Source organism: Schistocerca piceifrons, chromosome 11 (assembly GCF_021461385.2).
Source record: "Schistocerca piceifrons isolate TAMUIC-IGC-003096 chromosome 11, iqSchPice1.1, whole genome shotgun sequence".
Taxonomy (NCBI): Eukaryota; Metazoa; Arthropoda; class Insecta; order Orthoptera; family Acrididae; genus Schistocerca; species Schistocerca piceifrons.
The window spans coordinates 161,376,591-161,400,715 of NC_060148.1; the positions used below are offsets into that span (position 1 = coordinate 161,376,591).

Below are 24,125 nucleotides of genomic sequence, written 5' to 3' on the forward strand. Positions count from 1 at the left end.
ATAATTTTTTTCATAAAATTAAATTTCTTTTCAACACTGTAACCTCTGCTCCAGCTAGAGTTGGGGTGTGAATGATATTCATTTGTTCATTCTTTGATTTACACATTGCATTCCATAAAAAAAAATGTGGATGGATGTGGGATGAGCCAGGCTGCAAATCTGAAGGCAGAAGCTCCCACAGGAATTTACCATTGCGAAGAATACTTACAACCAGCTGTTTATGACGCACTAATCTACCGAAACTGTTCATTATGGGAATTGCTAATAGATTATTTTGTATATATGTATACATACTTTACTATTAAAAACATCACTGTCACTCCTATTAAATTAGTCAGCTACTTATTTTGCCTAGTATCTCCAAATACATCAATACTTTGCTATCCACCTAATGGCATGTGGCAAAGGGTACCCCATAACACTGCTGGTCATTTCCTTTCCCATTCCACTTCCAAAAATGAGAGAAGAAGACTGTATATGTGCCTCCATGACAGCCCTGATTTCTCAGTTTTTATCTTCATAGTCCTTATGTGCAATTTAAGAAACAACAAAATCGTTCAGCAGTCAGCTTCAAATGGCAGTTCTCTAAATTTCTCAATACTGTTCCTCAAAAGAACAACCCCTTTTTCTCTGGGAATTCTTGTTTGAGGTCCTGAAGCATCTCCGTAGCACTTGTGTGTTGTTTGAACCTACCAGTAACACATGTAGCAGCCTGCCACTGAATTGCTCCTCCAACAAAGTGTTACTTTGCTACACTGCTACCTTGCTCTAGCTTCTCATACAATAACCAAATATAATTCCCAATTCAACAATTAATACAGAATATTGCTGGCCATGTGCCAGTATCAAAATGGTCAGTCCTATTTTTCTGCATCATTATTAAGCACTAGCATTTTATGTTCTCCATACCACGAAGACTGCATGTCGTGCTAGCTGACAGAACTACGATGTTCACCTCACAGCTGCATGTGTTACTCAAGATCACTGTTATGGTCACACATCCTGCTCTTACATTTGCTGCTCAGGTGTCTACCACTATTTAATTTATGTTACATATTTTCAGAGTAACAAGTGGGGTACACGTCAGTGATTTCAGTGCCAACAACATGACATGGTTTTCCAGACCACACAACCAGCAACACACTGTTCTGCACACTTGCTATGGGAGCAGCACTCCCTGCAGTGGACACTATCCCTGAACCTCTGGCCCTAGTGCTATGGGGACATCTTGTTTGACCTGTGATCTCTTGGGCTGCATACGAAGGCCAGTAAGTGGTCACCAACTACAATCCAGCCACTTTGACAACTACAGCTATGCCCTAGAACACACTACAGTTCGCTGTTTTGGTCAAACTCCTCATATGCACATCCATGACTACTATGCATGGCATTCTCATTTCTGCATAACCCTTTTTGTGAAACACTACTACTGTTTCACTTACTGTCTTGTCTGCTTGTGATGCAATGCATCCCTTTAATTTGTTTAAAATGGCATAGTATGAGTCTATGTGACGGTAAGTCTTGGCCTGTTAGCTGTGAATCAGCTACACTCTTTTACATACTCTGAGCTGTCCCTAGCATGATAGCTTGATTCCTTGACCTGTATGCTTGTATAATCACCACACATTTCAGTGCCTGAAGTATCCTTTATAACTGCAACAAGTTGTTTTATGAACAATGAGATGAAGAATGAGCCAGTGCCTAACGTTCTGCAATTGTGTGTTGAATGTTCCCCTCTCTTTGCCTTATTTCAGGTTGTGGCCAAAGTATCAGGGCTGATCCGCAATACACCAATTTTATCTCTCTTTTTCAAACCCCCAAAAATTTTTAGGACAAATTCAAGAATAACTATGATTCACACAAAAGATAAGAATAGCCAATCTCCTTTTGAATTGTATTTATCAGAAGTTATCGAAAGGAGGAATATTTCTCAAATGATCTACACTATTAGAACTTACACTTCATCCAAACGTGAATTCTGTTTATCCATCACACACAACCATTATACAATATACTTGATATGAACAAGGTCAGCCACCAGTCCCCTTCCACTTCTATTTAAAACAGCACGTACCAGGTGGCATGAAAGTCAGGTGCAGGAGTACAAGAATACTCTACAATTATGAACAGAAACAAGTTCCAGAAAACTGACAATCTGTAACAATTCCACTGCAATGCATCCTATATTCTACACTATTGCCTGACTACAAGCAATAAATCAGAGATGTAAATACTTACAATATTCTCTGTTACATTCATTTCCAAATTTAGTTCAGGGTCCTCCTTGATAAAATCAGTGGACCAAGATATTCCCATTGGATCTCTAACAGACTGAAAGAAGAAAACAACCTGAATTATAACTGCTGACTAACTTCTGTACGTATGACAAATTTTTGGTCATTAATCAAATGAATATGGCATTCGACACAGTATCAGCAAAATGAACCAAATTTAATGCTTTTTATACAGCTTCTTGCTCTGTTAGCATGTATTTTCAGTGCCTGCTCTTTAGGAAACAAAATTTATGTCATGTGTACTGGACGAAAATCATACAGAATTACATACAGCGAAAGTAGGATTTCAGCAATGATGTAAATACTACAGTGAATAATGACTAGGAATTTTACAATATGCCCATCACATATCAAAGTTCCACATCATCTGCTACAGCAGTGTGAGAAAGAGACATAACATTAACATTTACTTCCAAAAGCAAGTCTTCTTCGCTCTGTTGACACCGAGTATGTACTGAAAGCATTCATTACATAGAATCATAATAAAAAATTAATGCAAGGTTAATGGTTTGTAAGGATGTGCTTGTTACAAGTGCTGTTAAAATACCATCGGTAATAACCTACAAATAGCACATCCAAATAGTGTCAACTGGAAGACCACAAAAAGTCTTGAAAATAACTGGTATCATGGGTTACAATTGTTCACCATCCATGAAAATTCAGCTTGAATTGCCCATTTTTGTATCATGACATTCTTACTACACTTTCGAAACAATACAGGGCTTACATGAAAACTTATATTATGCTCAGATCCAACAGCATTTTGTTTCAGTTTGGGATCTTGCTTTACCAAAACAGTAGCGCCATCAGTCTTTAATGGGTCTTCAAGAAACTGAAATATGGAAATTTTAAGGGCTCAAGGCTTCTGTCTTATTCCTACATGGCTCTTTCATAGAGTGGTGGGGTGGAGTGGGTGCAGGGGTTGTAAAGAGAAGGGGTTGGGTGGAGGTGGAGAGGGCGAGGGAGAGGGGGTTAGGTGGAGGTGGAGAGGGCTAGGGAGAGGGGTGGTGGATGGAGAGGAGAGGGAGAGGGGTGGTGGATGGAGAGGAGAGGGAGAGGGGTGGTGGATGGAGAGGAGAGGGAGAGGTGGTGGATGGAGAGGGGGTGGATGGAGAGGGGGTGGATGGAGAGGAGTGGGAGAGGGGCGTGGGTAGAGAGGAGTGGGAGAGGGGCGTGGGTAGAGAGGAGTGGGAGAGGGGCGTGGGTAGAGAGGAGTGGGAGAGGGGCGTGGGTAGAGAGGAGTGGGAGAGGGGGGCGGGTGGAGAGGGAGAGGGGGGCGGGTGGAGAGGGAGAGGGGGGCGGGTGGAGAGGGAGAGGGGGGCGGGTGGAGAGGGAGAGGGGGGCGGATGGAGAGGGAGAGGGGGGCGGATGGAGAGGGAGAGGGGGGCGGATGGGGAGGGGGAGAGGGGGGCGGATGGGGAGGGGGAGAGGGGGGCGGATGGGGAGGGGGAGAGGGGGGCGGATGGGGAGGGGGAGAGGAGGGCGGAAGGAGAGGGGGAGAGGGGGGCGGAAGGAGAGGGGGAGAGGGGGGCGGAAGGAGAGGGGGAGAGGGGGGCGGATGGAGAGGGGGAGAGGGGGGCGGATGGAGAGGGGGAGAGGGGGGCGGATGGAGAGGGGGAGAGGGGGGCGGATGGAGAGGGGGAGAGGGGGGCGGATGGAGAGGGGGAGAGGGGGGCGGATGGAGAGGGGGAGAGGGGGGCGGATGGAGAGGGGGAGAGGGGGGCGGATGGAGAGGGGGAGAGGGGGGCGGATGGAGAGGGGGAGAGGGGGGCGGATGGAGAGGGGGAGAGGGGGGCGGATGGAGAGGGGGAGAGGGGGGCGGATGGAGAGGGGGAGAGGGGGGCGGATGGAGAGGGGGAGAGGGGGGCGGATGGAGAGGGGGAGAGGGGGGCGGATGGAGAGGGGGAGAGGGGGGCGGATGGAGAGGGGGAGAGGGGGGCGGATGGAGAGGGGGAGAGGGGGGCGGATGGAGAGGGGGAGAGGGGGGCGGATGGAGAGGGGGAGAGGGGGGCGGATGGAGAGGGGGAGAGGGGGGCGGATGGAGAGGGGGAGAGGGGGGCGGATGGAGAGGGGGAGAGGGGGGCGGATGGAGAGGGGGAGAGGGGGGCGGATGGAGAGGGGGAGAGGGGGGCGGATGGAGAGGGGGAGAGGGGGGCGGATGGAGAGGGAGAGAGGGGGGCGGATGGAGAGGGAGAGAGGGGGGCGGATGGAGAGGGAGAGAGGGGGGCGGATGGAGAGGGAGAGAGGGGGGCGGATGGAGAGGGAGAGAGGGGGGCGGATGGAGAGGGAGAGAGGGGGGCGGATGGAGAGGGAGAGAGGGGGGCGGATGGAGAGGGAGAGAGGGGGCGGATGGAGAGGGAGAGAGGGGGGCGGATGGAGAGGGAGAGAGGGGGGCGGATGGAGAGGGAGAGAGGGGGGCGGATGGAGAGGGAGAGAGGGGGGTGGATGGAGAGGGAGAGAGGGGGGTGGATGGAGAGGGAGAGAGGGGGGTGGATGGAGAGGGAGAGAGGGGGGTGGATGGAGAGGGAGAGAGGGGGGTGGATGGAGAGGGAGAGAGGGGGGTGGATGGAGAGGGAGAGAGGGGGGTGGATGGAGAGGGAGAGAGGGGGGTGGATGGAGAGGGAGAGAGGGGGGTGGATGGAGAGGGAGAGAGGGGGGTGGATGGAGAGGGAGAGAGGGGGGTGGATGGAGAGGGAGAGAGGGGGGTGGATGGAGAGGGAGAGAGGGGGGTGGATGGAGAGGGAGAGAGGGGGGTGGATAGAGAGGGAGAGAGGGGGGTGGATAGAGAGGGAGAGAGGGGGGTGGATAGAGAGGGAGAGAGGGGGGTGGATAGAGAGGGAGAGAGGGGGGTGGATAGAGAGGGAGAGAGGGGGGTGGATAGAGAGGGAGAGAGGGGGGTGGATAGAGAGGGAGAGAGGGGGGTGGATAGAGAGGGAGAGAGGGGGGTGGATAGAGAGGGAGAGAGGGGGGTGGATAGAGAGGGAGAGAGGGGGGTGGATGGAGAGGGAGAGAGGGGGGTGGATGGAGAGGGAGAGAGGGGGGTGGATGGAGAGGGAGAGAGGGGGGTGGATGGAGAGGGAGAGAGGGGGGTGGATGGAGAGGGAGAGAGGGGGGTGGATGGAGAGGGAGAGAGGGGGGTGGATGGAGAGGGAGAGAGGGTGGATGGAGAGGGAGAGAGGGTGGATGGAGAGGGAGAGAGGGTGGATGGAGAGGGAGAGAGGGTGGATGGAGAGGGAGAGAGGGTGGATGGAGAGGGAGAGAGGGTGGATGGAGAGGGAGAGAGGGTGGATGGAGAGGGGGAGAGGGTGGATGGAGAGGGGGAGAGGGTGGATGGAGAGGGGGAGAGGGTGGATGGAGAGGGGGAGAGGGTGGATGGAGAGGGGGAGAGGGTGGATGGAGAGGGGGAGAGGGTGGATGGAGAGGGAGAGAGGGTGGATGGAGAGGGAGAGAGGGTGGATGGAGAGGGAGAGAGGGTGGATGGAGAGGGAGAGAGGGTGGATGGAGAGGGAGAGAGGGTGGATGGAGAGGGAGAGAGGGTGGATGGAGAGGGAGAGAGGGTGGATGGAGAGGGAGAGAGGGTGGATGGAGAGGGAGAGAGGGTGGATGGAGAGGGAGAGAGGGTGGATGGAGAGGGAGAGAGGGTGGATGGAGAGGGAGAGAGGGTGGATGGAGAGGGAGAGAGGGTGGATGGAGAGGGAGAGAGGGTGGATGGAGAGGGAGAGAGGGTGGATGGAGAGGGAGAGAGGGTGGATGGAGAGGGAGAGAGGGTGGATGGAGAGGGAGAGAGGGTGGATGGAGAGGGAGAGAGGGTGGATGGAGAGGGAGAGAGGGTGGATGGAGAGGGAGAGAGGGTGGATGGAGAGGGAGAGAGGGTGGATGGAGAGGGAGAGAGGGTGGATGGAGAGGGAGAGAGGGTGGATGGAGAGGGAGAGAGGGTGGATGGAGAGGGAGAGAGGGTGGATGGTTTCTGGGATGAAACGGACCAGACTGCCACGGTCATCGGTCTCTTTTTCCAGATACTAAAAACACCCACAGAGAATAAAAACGATAAACAGAATAGATCACAGACGACACAGAACAAGAGAAACTTAGACAAAGACCAGACAAAACGGACTAAAATCACATAGAGTGTGACGGTGGTTGGCCGACCATAGAAATAAAAAAGGAAAAGCCAACCATTCAGATACACATTAAAAATCAGTTTAAAATCGTAGGCCAAAAGCCAGAATCAACACAAAACAATAAAATAAAATGGAAACACTCAGATTAAATGATAAAAAACCCCTGGCTGAATAAAACGGAAAACTAAGTCAGCCGTTGCAGAGTCATCTGTTATAAGAGCAGGGAGCGTGTCAGGTAATGCGAACGACTGCCTGAGCACAGCTAAAAGTGGACAGTCCTATAAAATGTGGACCACTGTCAAAACAGAGCCACAGCGACATAAGGTGGGTCCTCACGTCGCAATAAGTGGCCGTGCATCATCCATGTGTGCCCAATGCGCAGCCGGCAGAGGACAAGAGACTCCTTGCGAGAGACCCGCAAGGAGGAGCTCCACACACCGGTAGCCTCCTTGATGGGCCGAAGTTTATTTCGTGAAGGCAGGACGCGCCATTCGGTGTCCCAGAGGTCCAGAAATTTTGATGCGTAGGAACACTCGCAAATCTGTCTCCAGGAGGCCAATGTCCAGAGATGGTGTACTGGTGGCCTCTTTCGCCTGGCAGTCAACATTTTCATTTCCGGGTATCCCAACATGGCCTGGGGTCCAAACAAAGACCACAGAGCGGCCGCAATGCGCAAGAGTATGCAGGGACTCCTGGATAGCCATCACCAGATGAGAATGAGGAAAACACTGGTCGAGAGCTCGTAAACCGCTTAGGGAATCGCTACAGATCACGAAGGACTCACCTGAGCAGGAGCGGATATATTCTAGGGTACGAAAGATGGCGACCAGCTCAGCAGTGTAAACGCTGCAGCCAGCCGGCAATGAACATTGTTCAGAATGGTCCCCTAGAGTAAACGCATAACCGACACGACCAGCAACGATCGAGCCGTCAGTGTACGCAATTCCAGAGTCCAGATACATTGCAAGGAGGGAAAGAAAGCGGCGGCGGAAGGCCTCCGGAGGGACTGAGTCCTTCGGGCCCTGTGCCAATTCCAGCTGAAGGCGAGGGCGAGGCACACACCATGGGGGTGTACGCAGAGGTGCCCGGAAAGGAGGCAGAAGAGGTAAAGCCCCAAGCCCGGAGAGTAGCTCTCGGACGTGGACCGCGATCGCACAACCTGACCAGGGGCAACGTTGTGGCAGATGGATGACCAATTGCGGGAAAAGGAGATGATAGTTTGGATGCCCGGGCAAGCTTAAAACATGGGCAGCATAAGCGGCCAGCAAACGTTGGCGCCATAACCGCAGGGGAGGGACACCTGCCTCCACTAGTATGCTGTCCACTGGGCTGGTCCGGAAAGCACCAGTGGCAAGGAGTATTACGATGTGTAGCAGTGGATCCAGGAACCGCAGCGCAGATGGGAATGCTGAGCCATAAGCCAGGCTCCCATAATCCAGACAATACTGGATTAACGCCTGGTAGAGCCGTAACAGGGTAGACCGGTCGGCGCCCCAGCGGGCGTGGCTCAAGCATCTCAGAGCATTTAGATGCTGCCAACACGCCTGTTTAAGCTGCCGAATATGAGGCAGCCAAGTCAGCCGGGCATCAAAAACTACACCCAAAAACCTGTGGGTCTCCACCACAGCAAGGAGTTCTTCGGCAAGATAAAGCCACGGCTCAGGATGGACCGTTCGGCGCCAGCAGAAATGCATAACGCAGGTCTTGGCAGCCGAAAACTGAAAACCATGCGCTACAGCCCAAGACTGCGCCTTACGGATAGCGCCCTGTAGCTGACGTTCAGCAGCTGCAATGCCAATAGAGCTGTAGTAAAGGCAGAAGTCGTCAGCATACAGGGAAGCGGGGACAGACATCCCCACCACCGCAGCGAGCCCGTTAATGTCTATTAAAAACAGGCAGACACTTAAAACAGATCCCTGGGGCACACCGTTCTCCTGGACTCGGGAGGAACTATGGGAGGCCGCGACTTGCACGCGGAAGGTACGATACGACAGAAAATTGCGGGTAAAGATCGGCAGAGGGCCCTGAAGACCCCATCCATGAAGCATAGAAAGGATGTGATGACGCCATGTCATATCGTACGCCTTCCGCATGTCGAAAAAGACAGCGACCAGGTGCTGACGGCGGGAAAAGGCAGTACAGATGGCCGACTCCAGGCTCACCAGATTGTCGGCGGCGGAGCGGCCTTTACGGAACCCACCCTGAGACGGAGCCAGAAGTCCCCGAGACTCCAGTACCCAATTCAACTGCCGGCTCACCATCCGTTCAAGCAACTTGCAAAGAATGTTGGTGAGGCTAATGGGACGGTACCTGTCCGCCTCCAGAGGGTTCTTTCCAGGTTTCAAAACAGGGATAACAATACTTTCCCGCCATTGCGACGGAAACTCCCCCTTGACCCAAATACGGTTGTAAAGGTCGCGGAGGCGTCGCTGGCAGTCCACTGAAAGGTGTTTCAGCATCTGACGGTGGATGCCATCTGGCCCAGGAGCAGTATCAGGACAAGCGGCGAGGGCACTGCGAAATTCCCACTCGCTGAATGGAACATTATACGATTCAGGATGGTGAGTGCGAAAAGAAAGGCTCCGACGTTCCACCCGCTCTTTAATGGTGCGGAAGGCCAGTGGGTAATTGGAAGAAGCGGAACTAAGAGCAAAATGCTCTGCCAAGCTGTTGGCAATTTCATCGGAGTCTGTACAAACTGCTCCATTCAGTGAGAGCACAGGGATGCTGACAGGGGTCCGATAGCCAAAGAGGCGTCAGATCTTGGCCCAGACCTGCGATGGAGAGACATGGAGGCCAATGGTGGACACATACCGCTCCCAGCACTCCTGCTTGCTTTGGCGGATAAGGCGGCAGGCCGCGCACGCAGCCGTTTGAAGGTGATGAAGTGTTCAATGCAGGGATGTCGCTTGTGACGCTGGAGTGCCTGCCGGCGATCTTTAATCGCTTCAGCGATCTCAGGTGACCACCAAGGCACAGTCCACAGCCGAGGGGACCCAGAAGAACGGGGAATGGCAGATTCGGCAGCAGTAACGATGCCGGTGGTGACCGATTGAACCACCGCATCAATATCATCAGTAGAGAGAGGCTCAATAGCGGCAGCGGAGGAGAACAATTCCCAGTCAGCCTTATTCACAGCCCATCTGCTAGGGCGTCCAGAAGAGTGTCGCCGTGGCAGTGACAGAAAGATCGGAAACTGGTCACTACCACACAGGTTGTCATGCACTCTCCATTGGACAGACGGTGAGAAGCGAGGGCTGCAGATGGAAAGGTCGATGGCAGAGTATGTGCCATGCGCAACTCTGAAATGTGTGAAGGAACCATCATTTAAAAGGGGAAGATCGGGCTGTGCCAATAAGTGCTCAATGGTGGCGCCCCGACCGGTCGCCACTGACCCACCCCACAGAGGGTTATGGGCGTCGAAGTCGCCCAGTAACAAGAAAGGAGGCGGCAATTGGGCTATCAGCGCAGCCAGGACATGCTGCGCATCACCACCATCTGGTGGAAGGTAAAGACTGCAGACGGTAACAGCCTGTGGCGTCCACACCCGAACAGCAACAGCCTCTAAAGCTATTTGTAGAGGTACAGACTCGCTGTGAAAAGAGTTAAGGACATATATGCAGGCGCCACCAGACACCCTTTCGTAGGCTGCCCGGTTCTTATAATAACCCCCATAGCCACGGAGGGCGGGGGTTTGCATTGCTGGAAACCAAGTTTCCTGAAGAGCAATGCAGAAGAAAGGGTGAAGGCTGATAAGTTGTCTGAGCTCAGCTAGATGGTGGATGATATTGTCCATTGATGGGAAAGGCGTAAAGGTGCTGGGGAGGCAGATTACGCCTCCTGGGCCCTGCTGCTACTGAGTCTCTACCTGTACAACAGCCATCCATTGCGTCTGAGGGATTGGCGAGATCCAGGTCCTCAGCGGAAGCAAGAATCTCCACCTCATCTTCGGATGCAGAGTTAGAAGGTTGCGGTGGGACAGGTGCCACCGTAATGTCAGGATACTTGGGAGCTTTTTTCTTGGACTGCTTTGCGTGCTGTGCCTTCGGTGGTTCTGCCTGGGAGGGCCTCACTGGGTCAGTCTCAGGGACTGAAGACGACCGTGACGGCCTACGACCAGCGACTGGTGGGTGTTTGAGATACTTGCGGGTGTCCGCTTTGGCACTGGGCAAAGCCTGGGATGGGAGGGTCCCAAGGGACCCCTTCCAGGCGAGAGGAGCCGAAGAAGGCTCATGCTTCTCCGGCTGGGAAGGGGGAACAGATGTCCCCGATGGTTGGGGTAGTGTTGCTCCTGAAGTAGATGGAGCAGGAACAACAGGGAGTGAAGTGCCCCCAACAACAAAGGGGGCCGGGAATTCTGACAGAGCTGAGATCGAACTGTAGGTGACGACATGGTAGAGGTTCAAACCAGTGTTGCAGCAGCATCATAGGTGGATGTCATGGGCACAGGATGTAGCCGCTCATATTTCCGCCTTGCCTCGGTGTAGGTCAGGCGGTCCAGGGTCTTATATTCCATTATCCTCCTTTCCTCCTGGAAGATCCGACAGTCCGGAGAGCAGGGGGAATGGTGTTCTCCGCAGTTAACACGCAGCACATGGAGTATTGGGATGAGAAGGACGTCCACAATCTCGACATGTGATGCCGAAGTACAGTGAGTTGACATGTGCCCGAACTTCCAGCATTTAAAACACAGCATCGGAGGGAGGGATATGTGGCTTCACATCACAACGGTAGACTATCACCTTGACCTTTTCGGGTAAAACATCACCTTCGAAGGCCAAGATGAAGGCACCGGTGGCTACCTGATTATCCCTCGGACCCCGATGGACGCGCCGGACGAAGTGAACACCTCGTCGTTAGGTTGGTACGTAGTTCGTCAGACTGCAGAAGAAGATCCCTGTGGAATATAATACCCTGGACCATGTTGAGACTCTTATGCAGCGTAATGCTAACAAACATCCCCCAACTTGTCACAATTGAGCAACCTCCATGACTGGGCAGAGGATGCTGTTTTGATGAGTACTGAACCAGAGTGCATTTTGGACAAGCCCTCCACCTCCCTGAACTTGTCCTCTAAATGCTCCACAAAAAACTGGGGCTTGGTCAACAAACGATTCCCCATCAACTCGCGTACACACGAGGTACTGGGGTGAATATTCTCCACTGCCTTCTTTAGCCATACGTTCCTCCCATGGAGAGGCCAGGGAGGGAAATGATCTTGGTTCGTATTTCTTGCCGTTGAGGTTAGACCTTGATCGCTTAGAGACTGCTGGTGGAGGCGAGAGATGATGTACCACGCTTCATTGCGGGTCATCCACCCCGATGCCACCCACTTCAACCAGGGGCTCTCCACACGGGCGCCACCCAGGCACAGCAAACACCACCTGGCAGGATGGCCTTTGCCGGGAGTCCCGAAGCCCCAGAGGAATAGGCATCTACTCCTCGGCATACGTGGGGAGGTAGCAGCGGTGTGATCCCTGTGTAGTCAGGGGGCTACCACCAAGAGGGTACATGACGACACCACCACAACGGACTGGCTACCATGCTGGATGTCGGGTGTCTAATATCCATATGTGTCAGGAGGGCAAAGATGGAAGTTCATAATGGAGGGCATGTATGCTGCCCGGAACACACAGCAGCTGACGAGGCTGGAAGCTCAGTGTAAGGCCAACTCCATGACAATATCGGTTGTGCCAGATCCTAGAGCAAGATGGATATATAATACGCCACATAAGGCGTCCTTGCCCAAATGGTACGCACTAACAGAAAATTTTGAAGGGTAGTGGTCAAACCCCCTAGGGGACAACCACATTAAGGCCAGAACATTTAAGACTCCTTTTAGTCGCCTCTTATGACAGGCAGGGATACCGCGGGCCCATTCTTACCCCCAAACCCGCAGTGGGGGAGAGCGAGAGGGGGGGCGGATGGAGAGAGCGAGAGGGGGGGCGGATGGAGAGAGCGGGAGGGGGGGCGGATGGAGAGAGCGGGAGGGGGGGCGGATGGAGAGAGCGGGAGGGGGGGCGGATGGAGAGAGCGGGAGGGGGGGCGGATGGAGAGAGCGGGAGGGGGGGCGGATGGAGAGAGCGGGAGGGGGGGCGGATGGAGAGAGCGGGAGGGGGGGCGGATGGAGAGAGCGGGAGGGGGGGCGGATGGAGAGAGCGGGAGGGGGGGCGGATGGAGAGAGCGGGAGGGGGGGCGGATGGAGAGAGCGGGAGGGGGGGCGGATGGAGAGAGCGGGAGGGGGGGCGGATGGAGAGAGCGGGAGGGGGGGCGGATGGAGAGAGCGGGAGGGGGGGCGGATGGAGAGAGCGGGAGGGGGGGCGGATGGAGAGAGCGGGAGGGGGGGCGGATGGAGAGAGCGGGAGGGGGGGCGGATGGAGAGAGCGGGAGGGGGGGCGGATGGAGAGAGCGGGAGGGGGGGCGGATGGAGAGAGCGGGAGGGGGGGCGGATGGAGAGAGCGGGAGGGGGGCCGGATGGAGAGAGCGGGAGGGGGGCCGGATGGAGAGAGCGGGAGGGGGGCCGGATGGAGAGAGCGGGAGGGGGGCCGGATGGAGAGAGCGGGAGGGGGGCCGGATGGAGAGAGCGGGAGGGGGGCCGGATGGAGAGAGCGAGAGGCGGGGCGGATGGAGAGAGCGAGAGGCGGGGCGGATGGAGAGCGAGAGGCGGGGCGGATGGAGAGCGAGAGGCGGGGCGGATGGAGAGCGAGAGGCGGGGCGGATGGAGAGCGAGAGGCGGGGCGGATGGAGAGCGAGAGGCGGGGCGGATGGAGAGCGAGAGGCGGGGCGGATGGAGAGCGAGAGGCGGGGCGGATGGAGAGCGAGAGGCGGGGCGGATGGAGAGCGAGAGGCGGGGCGGATGGAGAGCGAGAGGCGGGGCGGATGGAGAGCGAGAGGCGGGGCGGATGGAGAGCGAGAGGCGGGGCGGATGGAGAGCGAGAGGGGGGGGCGGATGGAGAGCGAGAGGGGGGGCGGTTGGAGAGCGAGAGGGGGGGCGGATGGAGAGCGAGAGGGGGGGCGGATGGAGAGCGAGAGGGGGGGCGGATGGAGAGCGAGAGGGGGGGCGGATGGAGAGCGAGAGGGGGGGCGGATGGAGAGCGAGAGGGGGGGCGGATGGAGAGCGAGAGGGGGGCGGATGGAGAGCGAGAGGGGGGGCGGATGGAGAGCGAGAGGGGGGGCGGATGGAGAGCGAGAGGGGGGGCGGATGGAGAGCGAGAGGGGGGGCGGATGGAGAGCGAGAGGGGGGGCGGATGGAGAGCGAGAGGGGGGGCGGATGGAGAGCGAGAGGGGAGGCGGATGGAGAGCGAGAGGGGGGGCGGATGGAGAGCGAGAGGGGGGGCGGATGGAGAGCGAGAGGGGGGGCGGATGGAGAGCGAGAGGGGGGGCGGATGGAGAGCGAGAGGGGGGGCGGATGGAGAGCGAGAGGGGGGGCGGATGGAGAGCGAGAGGGGGGGCGGATGGAGAGCGAGAGGGGGGGCGTATGGAGAGCGAGAGGGGGGGCGTATGGAGAGCGAGAGGGGGGGCGTATGGAGAGCGAGAGGGGGGGCGTATGGAGAGCGAGAGGGGGGGCGGATGGAGAGCGAGAGGGGGGGCGGATGGAGAGCGAGAGGGGGGGGCGGATGGAGAGCGAGAGGGGGGGGCGGATGGAGAGCGAGAGGGGGGGGCGGATGGAGAGCGAGAGGGGGGGGCGGATGGAGAGCGAGAAGGGGGGGCGGATGGAGAGCGAGAAGGGGGGGCGGATGGAGAGCGAGAGGGGGGGCGGATGGAGAGCGAGAGGGGGGGCGGATGGAGAGCGAGAGGGGGGGCGGATGGAGAGCGAGAGGGGGGGCGGATGGAGAGCGAGAGGGGGGGCGGATGGAGAGCGAGAGGGGGGGCGGATGGAGAGCGAGAGGGGGGGCGGATGGAGAGCGAGAGGGGGGGCGGATGGAGAGCGAGAGGGGGGGCGGATGGAGAGCGAGAGGGGGGGCGGATGGAGAGCGAGAGGGGGGGCGGATGGAGAGCGAGAGGGGGGGCGGATGGAGAGCGAGAGGGGGGGCGGATGGAGAGCGAGAGGGGGGGCGGATGGAGAGCGAGAGGGGGGGCGGATGGAGAGCGAGAGGGGGGGCGGATGGAGAGCGAGAGGGGGGGCGGATGGAGAGCGAGAGGGGGGGCGGATGGAGAGCGAGAGGGGGGGCGGATGGAGAGCGAGAGGGGGGGCGGATGGAGAGCGAGAGGGGGGGCGGATGGAGAGCGAGAGGGGGGGCGGATGGAGAGCGAGAGGGGGGGCGGATGGAGAGCGAGAGGGGGGGCGGATGGAGAGCGAGAGGGGGGGCGGATGGAGAGCGAGAGGGGGGGCGGATGGAGAGCGAGAGGGGGGGCGGATGGAGAGCGAGAGGGGGGGCGGATGGAGAGCGAGAGGGGGGGCGGATGGAGAGCGAGAGGGGGGGCGGATGGAGAGCGAGAGGGGGGGCGGATGGAGAGCGAGAGGGGGGGCGGATGGAGAGCGAGAGGGGGGCGGATGGAGAGCGAGAGGGGGGGCGGATGGAGAGCGAGAGGGGGGGCGGATGGAGAGCGAGAGGGGGGGCGGATGGAGAGCGAGAGGGGGGGCGGATGGAGAGCGAGAGGGGGGGCGGATGGAGAGCGAGAGGGGGGGCGGATGGAGAGCGAGAGGGGGGGCGGATGGAGAGCGAGAGGGGGGGCGGATGGAGAGCGAGAGGGGGGGCGGATGGAGAGCGAGAGGGGGGGCGGATGGAGAGCGAGAGGGGGGGCGGATGGAGAGCGAGAGGGGGGGCGGATGGAGAGCGAGAGGGGGGGCGGATGGAGAGCGAGAGGGGGGGCGGATGGAGAGCGAGAGGGGGGGCGGATGGAGAGCGAGAGGGGGGGCGGATGGAGAGCGAGAGGGGGGGCGGATGGAGAGCGAGAGGGGGGGCGGATGGAGAGCGAGAGGGGGGGCGGATGGAGAGCGAGAGGGGGGGCGGATGGAGAGCGAGAGGGGGGGCGGATGGAGAGCGAGAGGGGGGGCGGATGGAGAGCGAGAGGGGGGGCGGATGGAGAGCGAGAGGGGGGGCGGATGGAGAGCGAGAGGGGGGGCGGATGGAGAGCGAGAGGGGGGGCGGATGGAGAGCGAGAGGGGGGGCGGATGGAGAGCGAGAGGGGGGGCGGATGGAGAGCGAGAGGGGGGGCGGATGGAGAGCGAGAGGGGGGGCGGATGGAGAGCGAGAGGGGGGGCGGATGGAGAGCGAGAGGGGGGGCGGATGGAGAGCGAGAGGGGGGGTGGATGGAGAGCGAGAGGGGGGGTGGATGGAGAGCGAGAGGGGGGGTGGATGGAGAGCGAGAGGGGGGGTGGATGGAGAGCGAGAGGGGGGGTGGATGGAGAGCGAGAGGGGGGGTGGATGGAGAGCGAGAGGGGGGGTGGATGGAGAGCGAGAGGGGGGGTGGATGGAGAGCGAGAGGGGGGGTGGATGGAGAGCGAGAGGGGGGGTGGATGGAGAGCGAGAGGGGGGGTGGATGGAGAGCGAGAGGGGGGGTGGATGGAGAGCGAGAGGGGGGGTGGATGGAGAGCGAGAGGGGGGATGGATGGAGAGCGAGAGGGGGGGCGTATGGAGAGCGAGAGGGGGGGCGGATGGAGAGCGAGAGGGGGGGCGGATGGAGAGCGAGAGGGGGGGCGGATGGAGAGCGAGAGGGGGGGGCGGATGGAGAGCGAGAGGGGGGGGCGGATGGAGAGCGAGAGGGGGGGGCGGATGGAGAGCGAGAAGGGGGGGCGGATGGAGAGCGAGAGGGGGGGCGGATGGAGAGCGAGAGGGGGGGCGGATGGAGAGCGAGAGGGGGGTGGATGGAGAGCGAGAGGGGGGGGTGGATGGAGATCGAGAGGGGGGGTGGATGGAGAGCGAGAGGGGGGGTGGATGGAGAGCGAGAGGGGGGGTGGATGGAGAGCGAGAGGGGGGGTGGATGGAGAGCGAGAGGAGGGGTGGATGGAGAGCGAGAGGAGGGGTGGATGGAGAGCGAGAGGAGGGGTGGATGGAGAGCGAGAGGAGGGGTGGATGGAGAGCGAGAGGAGGGGTGGATGGAGAGCGAGAGGAGGGGTGGATGGAGAGCGAGAGGAGGGGTGGATGGAGAGCGAGAGGAGGGGTGGATGGAGAGCGAGAGGAGGGGTGGATGGAGAGCGAGAGGAGGGGTGGATGGAGAGCGAGAGGAGGGGTGGATGGGGAGCGAGAGGAGGGGTGGATGGGGAGCGAGAGGAGGGGTGGATGGGGAGCGAGAGGAGGGGTGGATGGGGAGCGAGAGGAGGGGTGGATGGGGAGCGAGAGGAGGGGTGGATGGGGAGCGAGAGGAGGGGTGGATGGGGAGCGAGAGGAGGGGTGGATGGGGAGCGAGAGGAGGGGTGGATGGGGAGCGAGAGGAGGGGTGGATGGGGAGCGAGAGGAGGGGTGGATGGGGAGCGAGAGGGGGGGTGGATGGGGAGCGAGAGGGGGGGTGGATGGGGAGCGAGAGGGGGGTGGATGGAGAATCCCCCATGGAAGAACCCCAAAAGTGCCCCACTTGTGACAGGATACTTTCCAGGACTGTATCAGACTCTGAATGTGGCTCTCCAGCAGGGATACGACTTCCTAAATCCTGCCCTGAAATGAGATCAATCCTTCATGAAATCCTCCCCACTCCACCAAGAGTGTCTTTCCGCCGTCCACCTAACCTTCGTAACCTCTTAGTTCATCCCTACGAAATCCCCAAACCACCTTCCCTACCCTCTGGCTCCTACCCTTGTAACCTCCCCCGGTGTAAAACCTGTCTCATGCACCCTCCCACCACCACCTACTCCAGCCCTGTAACCCGGAAGGTGTACACGATCAAAGGCAGAGCCACGTGTGAAAGCACCCACGTGATTTACCAACTGACCTGCCTACACTGTGATGCATTCTATGTGGGAATGACCAGCAACAAACTGTCCATTCGCACGAATGGACACAGGCAGACAGTGTTTGTTGGTAATGAGGATCACCCTGTGGCTAAACATGCCTTGGTGCACAGCCAGCACATCTTGGCACAGTGTTACACCGTCCGGGTTATCTGGATACTTCCCACTACCAACACCAACCTATCCGAACTCCGGAGATGGGAACTTGCTCTTCAATATATCCTCTCTTCTCGTTACCCACCAGGCCTCAATCTCCGCTAATTTCAAGTTGCCGCCACTCATACCTCACCTGTCATTCAACAACTTCTTTGCCTCTACACTTCCACCGACTGACATCTCTGCCCAAACTCTTTGTCTTTAAATATGTCTGCTTGTGTCTGTATGTGTGGATGGATATGCGCGCGCGCGCAAGTGTATACCTGTCCTTTTTTCCCCCTAAGGTAAGTCTTTCCGCTCCCGGGATTGGAATGACTCCGTACCCTCTCCCTTAACACCCACATCCTTTCATCTTTCCCTCTCCTTCCCTCTTTCCTGATGAGGCAGCCGTTGGTTGCGAAAGCTAGAATTTTGTGTGTATGTTTGTGTTCCTATCGACCTGCCAGCGCTTTCGTTCGGTAAGTCACATCATCTTCGTTTTTATATATATTTTTTCCCATGTGGAATGTTTCCTCTAATATATATATATATATATATATATATATATATATATATATATATATAGCTCAGTTGTTTGAGAAAATTTGCTGCCAGAATGTCAAATGTACTTTTGGCCACTTGTAGGTCACATTGGTTATGTTCCCCTTCCCTACCACCCCGCCTCCACCAACCTAAGTTTCCAACAGGTGCTTATGGCAGTGACAGCTACAGCACGGTTAAGATGAATGACAAAATTAGTAAATGAGGGTAAAGCTCTCACATTCCCACAAACAAGGAAAAGCTAAATACTGATAGAGAAAAGCTTACAATATTGGTTTCCACACAGACACAGGAAAAGGAAATTATTAACACAAATATATTTATGCATCTGCTAATATTGCTACTGCAGAAGTGCTGTATTTGTTCTGCACACATTGTACCACTCAATTAGCTTTTTTCTTTTTTTATATAGCAAATGCCATGAGAATCTTTCAGATAAGTGGCCCAAAAAAATAAAGCTTTTATGCCACAACTTTTGTAAGGGATAAATTTGTGATACTGGATATGGTGGATGCATAGAAAGTCCACCCATCAGGTAGGAGATCTCAGAAAAATCATGGAAGAAAACAAATATGGATGTAACAAGAGGGCAGTTGCTGTAAACTTAACTTTGGTGCCGTGCATAGATGTTCACTTACAGCTATAATTGTACCAAGAGTGTGGCTGCATCATTATACCATTTGACTACGAAAAGTGGTGGAGAGTAAACCAGCTGTGAAATTGTACTGTACTCCACATAAAACAAGTGTTCACCGCTTTTTACATCAAAGGCCATTTGCTGTGCCTGTTCATCATCGCAGAAAATTTCTCTCTAGTTTCGGATTCCTAGGACAACCACCATAGGTGCCCAGATGGCATACGTGAGTTGTTCGCTGTGAGTCCTGGAGATTGCTAGTGGTGCAAGCAAAACGATTATATTTATTTTTATTTGTACAGATTTAGGTCAAATTCACAATTACACTAAACTGTAAAATAATTAAATTTATAGCTTACATGGCATCCATAATTCACCACTTCACTACCGTAATAGTGATACTGGAGAGACGCAGAAAGTTATGATATCTTACATGTTATCTATTTTGTACAATAATGATGTGGCATTGCTTTTCAGAATGAAGGAACTTTCATTTAAGGAAAGCTAGTGGAATTCTTGGCTTCATCTGGCTATTTGTTTACTCCAGTTCTAACCTCCTTGACCTCAATTACCTTTCACTCCATTCTCTGTCCATGTCCCCTTCCCTCCCCTCCCCAAGGGCCTTCTAGGGTGATGCATTGATGCAAAAGGTCAAGGTGATGGTAAACTGATGCGATGCGAAATCATAGGTATCCCCCTACCGCCCCCCCCCCCTCATGTAGTGCTTAAAGTGTCTGGAATTTAAGTATGTCTCTGCATTGCAGCTCTAACCTTATCTGTAGAGATTGTGGATAAGTATCACTTGCAAATGTCCTGTGTGCCCCTCTCCGCATCTGTGTCCACTGTGGAAAGCACCACACTCCCTGCTCACCAGATTACACTTTTCTACAGAGTGAATAAGATACGAGAATACAAGACTCAAGACAAACCTACTGACAAAGAGGCCAAAAGGAAGTGCAAGCTGTTGTCCCCAGCATGTACACAATGTCATATGCTACAGCTACAAAGACATTTCCCCTTTGCCGATGGTACTCCTGCCTATTACTCTTTCTGTATTGGGCCCTCAGGGCCACTTATCCATCCCTGCCCCCCCTGATGGTTTGGGGCCTCCCCTCCTGCTGCCTTTTCCACACATGTTTTGGGATTGATAGCTTCCCATCCACCAGGGACATTTGTCCCCACCTCGAAGCCTGAGACAAATACGCTTCTTCTGGCTGCTCTTGGCAGGAAGGGGTCCTTGGGGACACTTCCTTCCATGGGTTGCACTTATCTAAAACTGGACACCAGCAAGTGGCTGAAGAAGCCACTGGCTGTTGGTTGCACTGCTTCATGATCATTATCTTCACCTGAAACTGAGTCAGAGAAGCCCTTGGCATCATCAAAATCCTCTAAGGAGAGGAAAGACAAGAAAAGTGCTTGAAGGAGGAGGACCTTCCAGTAACCCCACACTGGCAGATCTCACCTGTTCAACTCCTGTGTCCAATACAGTGAATCCAGCAACCCCTGATGACCCAGTTCTCACCACACAATGGAACTTGGAATGGAGTTTGCACATATGTTCTGGATACACTCTCTAGCAAACGTCAGCCCCTTGGTACACCTTTGGAGGCTGTGCGTGCTTAGGTAAGTGCATTTCAGCATATTACTGTCTGCAGTGTTTACCTCCCTCTTGATGACAAAGCATCTTATGACATATCATTTGCATTGGTTTCTCAGGTCCCCCCTCCCCCTCCCCAATCTTTCCTAATCTTGGACAAGTGCAGTACACATAACCCTTTGTGGGTTTTAACCATGATCACTGGTCATCATAAGGTCTCGAAAACTTATTGGCACAACTTTAACTTTGCGTCTTTTATACTGATACCGCCGTCTTGAATACTGATACCGCCACACTCTTCAGCATGTTACACAGAATTTTCTTGGCCATTAACCTTTTCATCTGCAGCCCTTGGCTTCTCACATCCATCCAATGGGGAGTTCATGATGACCTGTGTGGTTGTGACCATTCCAAAATCTCCCTGTCCCTACCTCAGCATCACTACCCTGGATGCATGCCCAGATGGGCTCTCACCATTGCTGATGGCAGTGCTTTTTGCTTTGCTGTTGGCCTTTTCTCCCCACTGCATAGAGGCATCAACAACGCAGTCCAGAATACAATTACAGCGATTCATTTGGCAGCTGATTTAACAATCGCCTGTTTGTGTTCTTCTCTGACCGAAGAGTACCTTGGTGGTCATCAGAGATTGCAGAGGCCATTAGCGATAGTAGGCAGGCGCTCCAGCACCATAAGTGGCACCGACCAATGAAGCATCTTATTTACTTTAAGTGGCTTCATGCCCGTGTCTGCCACCTGATGAAATGATGTAAACAAGAACGCTGGGAGCAGCATGTTTCAACCATTGGACCACATATCTCTAATATGAAACTTCCTGGCAGATTAAAACTTTGTGTGGGACCGAGACTTGAACTCGGGACCTTTGCCTTTTGTGGGCAAGTGCTCTGCCATCTGAGCATACCCAAGCATGGCTCACGCCCTGTCCTCACAGCTTTACTTCCACCAGTACCTCATCTCCTGTTGTCTTCATATCAGTGCACGCTCCGCTGCAGAGTGAAAATCTCATTCTGGTCACATACCTCTCCTTCGCAGGTTTGACCTAAGATGAGATGTGCCTAATATACCATACACTAGTAGGTGTATCTGCTACTGCCTTGAAATTGCACTGTCTTCACTGACCCAGACACTATTGCTGAACAATTTGCTCTGCATATGCCAAAGTCTCAGCATCTGTGAATTGTCAACCTGTCTCATATTCCCAAGCAATGGGTGGAGCAAAAGCAATTATCTTTTACTACATGCCACCTAGAGCTGTATAAAGCCCCATTCATTGAGTGGGAATTCATCAGTGTCCTAGCCCTCTGCCCTGATACAGTCCCAGAGCTAGGTCACATCCACAACCAAATGATGAAGCACCTTTCAGTGGATTGTCAGCATCATATCCTTGCCATCTGCAACTGTGCCTGGGGCGAGAGCCAGTTCCCATTGCAACAATTAGAAAGCACCATTATCACAGTGCTGAAACTGGGTAAGTGCCTTTACATATGAGCAGTTTTCGCCCAGTTAGTGTCACCTATGTTCTCCATAAATTACTTGAATGATCAGTTAGCTGGCAGCTGTGTGGCTCCTTGAGTCTCGTAATCTTCTAACTGCATCCCAGTGTGATTTTCGCCGAGGCTGTTCCACTACTGATGATCTGGTTTGCCTGCAGTCTGCCAGCCAATCAGCTTTTGCTCAGTGTCAATGCATTATTGCCTCCTTCTTCAACCTGCAAAAGCTGTATGCCTCCAGGAACTGACACCATATCCTTGCTATCTTACACAAGTGGAATCTGTGGGATCCATTCCCAATTTTTATCTAGAATTTCCTGTCACAGTGTGTGTTCTGGGTTCTAGTTGGTGCCTCGCTCAACACTCCCCACATCCAACAGAATGGAGTCCTGCAGGGCTCTGTACTGAGGGTCCTTGTCTTTCTGCAAGCCATCAATGGTCACCTCCAGCTGTGAGGTCATCAGTATCACCATCCTTGCATGCTGACTATTTTTGCCTCTTACTATAGCCCCTCTAGTGTGGGTGTCACTGAATGTAGACAGCAAGGTGCCATATGAAAGACATTGTCATGGGCACTCACCCATGGATTTTGGTTTTTGCTGCCAAGACCCATGTCATGGTTTTCTGTCAACATCGTATGGTTCATCCACAACCAGAACTTTTTCTTCCTGACAAACTACTCAAGTGGCAGAAACTTACTGCTTTTTAGGACTGGTCTTTGGTTCTTTGTTGACATGAATTCCCAGTATTTTGCATTGTAAGTGAAAGTGCTTGCTGCACCTCAGTACACTGTCACGTGAGTAACACCAGCAGGGGTGTGTGGTGCACTACCCTTCTGCAGCTTTACAAAGCTATGATACAATCCTATCTTGGTTATGGGAGTCTGGCATATGATTCAGCATCATCCTCAGCATTGTGCATACAGGATCTGATGCACAATTGTGGGATTTGATTTGCAACAGGAGCCTTTTGAACTAGTCCTGTGGACAGATTACTCATGGAGGCTTGAGTCCACTCACTGTGTATCAGGTGCCAACAACTATTTCTCAGTTATGCTACCTATGTTTGCAACTCTCCTAAGCATCCAAACTATCATCCTCTCTCTCCAAACATGGAAACCCTTGCTCTTCAATATGTCCTCTCGTCTCGTTACCCACCAGGCCTCAATCTCCGCTAATTTCAAGTTGCCGCCACTCATACCTCACCTGTCATTCAACAACTTCTTTGCCTCTACACTTCCGCCTCGACTGACATCTCTGCCCAAACTCTGTCTTTAAATATGTCTGCTTGTGTCTGTATGTGTGGATGGATATGTGTGTGTGTGCGCGCGAGTGTATACCCGTCCTTTTTCCCCCCTAAGGTAAGTCTTTCCGCTCCTGGGATTGGAATGACTCCTTACCCTCTCCCTTAAAACCCACATCCTTTCGTCTTTCCCTCTCCTTCCCTCTTTCCTGATGAGGCAGCCGTTGGTTGCGAAAGCTAGAATTTTGTGTGTATGTTTGTGTTTGTTTATGTTCCTATAGACCTGCCAGCGCTTTCGTTCAGTAAGTCACATCATCTTTGTTTTTATATATATATATATATATATAATATATATATATATATATATTGTGAAGATTGTAGCTTTCAGACTACCTGGCAGCAACTCTGCTTCTCATATATATATATATATATATATATATATATATATATATATATATATATATATATATATATATATATATATATATATATATGAGAAGCAGAGTTGCTGCCAGGTAGTCTGAAAGCTACAATCTTCACAATAACTTAAAAGTGATAAAAAGTGAACAACTGCATTACTGGCTATTACCATGGACTTCAGTCAGTATTGAGCTTAGTGTTCTTAGAAATATGGGGAGTGTGGATGAATGTGTTTTAGTGCTAAGTGTACCAGTGTTGCATTTTTCAGTGTGAATAAAGTGTTTGAGAATAATTGGCATCTAATTTACCTACATCGTAACAATACAATAAAATGGATCACTATGTAACACAGAAAAAAAGTAGAAACATCTGATGATTCTGGTCACCATTCAGCCACAAAAATACCACCAGATGTAAAAGCAGAGCCCAGCACTTCATCGAAACTTCCACAATAAAGTTCATCGACTGATTCCTTTAATCCTATGGATATTGGCAATTATTTGAATATATTAGGATCAGGAAATATTAGTGCTGATATAAAACACAAGCTTCTCGCAGCCCCAAGAAAACCTGGAAATGGTTATGCCTTTCCTACTTCTGAGCACAACAAGGGAGTTCCGGTTGAATGTAGACATGTGCACGATAATCATTTTGAACAATATCCATGGCTGGTGTTCTCACAAGTCAATAAGGGACTTCTTTGGATTAACTGTTCAATTTTTCTG

At 54.1% G+C, this 24,125-nt stretch overlaps 1 protein-coding gene across 2 annotated transcripts in view; it reads right to left on the bottom strand.

Moving 5' to 3' along the window:
• Positions 1 to 24,125, bottom strand: part of LOC124720058 (zinc finger protein 708-like) — a 367,802-nt gene that overhangs the window by 102,292 nt on the left and 241,385 nt on the right. For both annotated transcript variants that reach the window (XM_047245325.1, XM_047245326.1), the window contains exon 8: positions 2,239 to 2,331. In XM_047245325.1, coding sequence (XP_047101281.1) covers positions 2,239 to 2,331 — 93 coding nt within the window. The remainder of the gene's footprint in view (positions 1 to 2,238; positions 2,332 to 24,125) is intronic.